This window comes from Saccostrea cucullata, unplaced genomic scaffold, assembly GCF_032062105.1.
Source record: "Saccostrea cucullata isolate Sc308-1 unplaced genomic scaffold, CSIRO_AGI_Scuc_v1 ctg10613, whole genome shotgun sequence".
Taxonomy (NCBI): Eukaryota; Metazoa; Mollusca; class Bivalvia; order Ostreida; family Ostreidae; genus Saccostrea; species Saccostrea cuccullata.
Window position 1 is genome coordinate 19,359 of NW_026923900.1, and position 3,767 is coordinate 23,125.

The 3,767-nt window shown below is 31.7% G+C and overlaps 1 protein-coding gene across 1 annotated transcript; it reads right to left on the minus strand.

Moving 5' to 3' along the window:
- Window positions 1-710: 710 nt before the first annotated feature.
- On the minus strand, window positions 711-2,707 carry LOC134265219 (ryncolin-1-like; the record flags this gene model as incomplete). The annotated part of the gene is made up of 3 exons (XM_062747470.1): window positions 711-1,025; window positions 1,608-1,774; window positions 2,611-2,707. Coding segments are annotated over 3 exons (579 nt in total), but the record flags the coding sequence as incomplete, so codon positions are not given.
- Between the last annotated feature and the right edge of the window lie 1,060 nt (window positions 2,708-3,767).

Here is a 3,767-nt window from a genome sequence, read left to right on the forward strand (position 1 = left end):
TTTATTCCTTATTTCAACAGCTACAGTTCTTAATGACTCTCTTGAATAATTAAATCGGATTTATGTATTTTTTCGAAACAAATATACACATCACAAATGAGTTCTTAATCATATAATTTTTTCTTACAAAATTCTTACAAAATCATTAATTTATTCAAATCCTAGCATACTTTTAATTCCTAAATATAATAAACAATAACATTACTTATATTTAAAAGGAAACAAATAACTTATCCCTCATGGAGAAATGGATACGGTTCTAAATCTTGGTCTGTAGTACATCAAAAACGTTAAAAGTAGGAAGTGGGCCTCGGGTTACGTTGTCAGCATTGCAGCAATTTATACAGCTCTCTATACAATAGACCTTAACTGTCCAATGCCTGAATTCTAAACTTGAGACTCATTAAAGGTGAAAACTCATTGAGGTCCAGTAAATGTAAATAAAATAAATAAAAACCATATAACATAATCAAAAAACAACCTTGATAAAATGTTGATTGTGACAATGTGTTGTTATGTAAAAAATGTATTTGAAAGTAAATTTTAAAATAAACTTCATTGGGAAATGTACTCTTTCTCAAGGATTGCCTGACTATTCAATCTGACCATTCAAGGAGTAAGAAATTCCAATTCATCACATATTTACACTTCATATGTTCATGTATAAACAACTTTACCAAGAAATATCTACAAACTTCACTATGAATTTGTCAATAAATAAGATATGATACAGTCAGTGAGGTTTTATCATTAGAACAGTCTTCTTTACAATCTCTTACTATAAGATATAACACAGTCAACCTCTCTCTATTATCAGTCAGTGTAGGCCACCATGGATTGCCTGTCTGTGCCGGGGACCAGGGACCGTTAAGGAAGGCGGCGTAACAGAAGATAAACCACCAGCCTCCTCCGTACCAAGCAGCACAGTTACCAGCACGACCATCTCTATCATTCCCGTCATTATCCCTGTCAGGGGTAGAGAAATTCATCCCAGACAGGTCATCATTAGTATTAAATGCTATCACCTACAGAAATCAAACATTCAAAACATGATAGTGCCTTCTATATTAAACCAGATCATGCATTTTTTCCAATATTTAAATCTAAAAAAGATAATACTATATTTGATATAAATCTATATCGAACACCTTACATTTTCACTATCACCAATCCCATTGCCAGCAATAGAAAATATATTTATTAATTGATTTTTACAAAGACGGGTAAGAAACAGCTGTTTTAATGTAAGATATCATTGCATTATTCCCATATTTGAAATTTTTATTTTCTAAAACTTTTTGATTATTATACTAGAATTACCCATTAAAATAAAAGGACTATGGCTTGAGAGTAAATGTATAAATACAAAAATCGTAAATAGCTAAAGTTTTCCTCTACGCAAAAAAGTGGGTTAAAAAGTATAAATTAAATGATCTTTGATAGCTAGAAAGAAATCAAAATTAAATCACTGGGTTACTCACAAGATAAATCTAATACATCTACCTAAGATTTCAATAGCTGACTCTTCCTGGAGAGAAATTGTATTTTTGGCCTGTTTAAAAATATCTCTCTCCCTCTCTTTATTGATAGTCACAAATATTATTTACCCAAAGTCCCGGTAGCTGGTTCCCGAGAAAGAGTCTGTAGTTGTCTGATTCGTCAGAGATAGAAAACTGATGATAGAGTTCGTATAACGTGGTGCCATTTGTTAATGTAATGGATACGTAGAGGGAGGAGTTCCTTCCCTTAGACATTTGGTGGATAATGTCATTACCTGCATTATATTATTGTTCTATTCATATCAACAAAAACAAGAAAACATTGATGTAACCATCAATTGTCGCCCGGGAAAAATATAAAGTAAACAATGGAAATGAGTCTTGATCATTTAACTGCTTCGGTATGTGTGAAAAGGCTTGCGTCTAATTGATGAAGATGATAGTCGCGGATATTTTGAAAACTTATAGTCGGATGAATATCAAACAAAAAACGATGCCATTTTAAACTTCAATTCTTAGAGTAAATGTTGGCTGCATAAAATATAAATTGAAGTTAGACACATGCATCACCTATATTAAAAAATGTATTTAATTTTCAATTTGAGAATATAAAACACGAACTGTGCAGAGTACGTTTTTATGCGAGAAGTAAAATTCGATGTTTTAAAAAAGAGGACCTGTCGTTTTTTCGATAGTAAATGATAAGCAACTTTATATATCAAATATGAAAAACATACATATATTTAAAGATTCACTTTATGAAAGACAATATATTATGTATCTCGTAATTTATAAAGGGAAAGAACATTCTGATTAACAATCTTTTCAATGTTTAGAAAACCTTTAATTCTGAATAACTACTCCTTCCCCAATCCCCATACACCAACACTTAAACTTATATGTATAGAGCATTCCGGGCTGCAATAAACATGACAAAAAAAGAATTGTAGTAAATTAAGCATAAGATAAAAAATAATTTTACTTAACTTAGTTAACTGCAACTTAAGTTATATTTTCTCAGCAATCTTTATAATTAGTTATAGGATAAGAAATGTTATTTTAACTAAGACAGCAATACAAAAATTTAAGATTTTATTAATCAAATATTCACCTATCCAGTAAGAGTCTGTTACATCACCAAATCCTCTTTCATATTCCTCCCTTGTCCTGTTAAAACCAACAGAACCGCCTATCCGTTTCTGAATTGCCTATAAAATATATTGATTATATTCACAATAATGGAATGATCATAATATTTTTCAACTTCTTATTATGTTCATTTCTTATTCTTATTATTGATTAAAACATTCAAAATATACATGCCGCCCAGGTGGAGCAGTGATAAGAGCGTCTGCTTTAGAGTCGCAAAGTAAGGAGTTGATTTTTACGCTTCGTGTTTGAATTCCACCGGGTGTGATGGTACCTTGTTGTTTGGATAAGACCTATAAACCGGGTCCCATGTCGCAGTATGTGTTGGCACGATAAAGATTCCCCCTTGCTCAATTGTCCGGAGTGCCGAGCATAGGACAAAATTTGTAACTCACCACCGGCAAGTAGTGGTTTTCCCATATGATCGACTTTAAAATTCTCGAGAGGGACGTTAACCAATATGCAATCAATATGTCTTAACAAAGGTATTTCTATAATCAATCGTTTCTTGAAAAAATCCATAGCTTTATATATAGCCCAAAACACGGAAGATTAAAATTTGACCAATTATATAAGTCAATGACTTTAACCCCTAAACGTCACTTAAATGTTGAGCTAAAATTTTTATATTCATGGAATAATTGTCAAAGTCAGATAAACTTATCAAGATTTAATCAAGGTCGTAATTTCAGAGAGGAGGCAAGCCTTTGTTCCACCTATTCTAGGCTTGTGCTTTTTTAAAAAAAAATAATTATTAGCTTTTAACAAGTTCACACTATTCAAAATAAACAAATACAGTGCAAACTGGATTTCTTAGTACCTTTTGTTCTTGTTACAAAACTGCACAATTTCAAATGATTACTTACAACAACCTCGTAAAAAATCCCATTTAATCATATTACCAGGATTATTCATAAATGATCTTATTTCACCAGTTTTGTGTGTATGTTTATACAGTTAAAGAGAGTCTGTTGCCTCTTTCAAAAAAAGTAAAAGTATTAGAAACCTTGCGAATGGAACTGGAACCCATTTTCACGGAATTCAAATGTCTGTTTTTAGTCCAGCCTCAAACAGTTGTATCAAATTTGCCTCTGATTAGAAAGGAATTCTGAGCCCCTC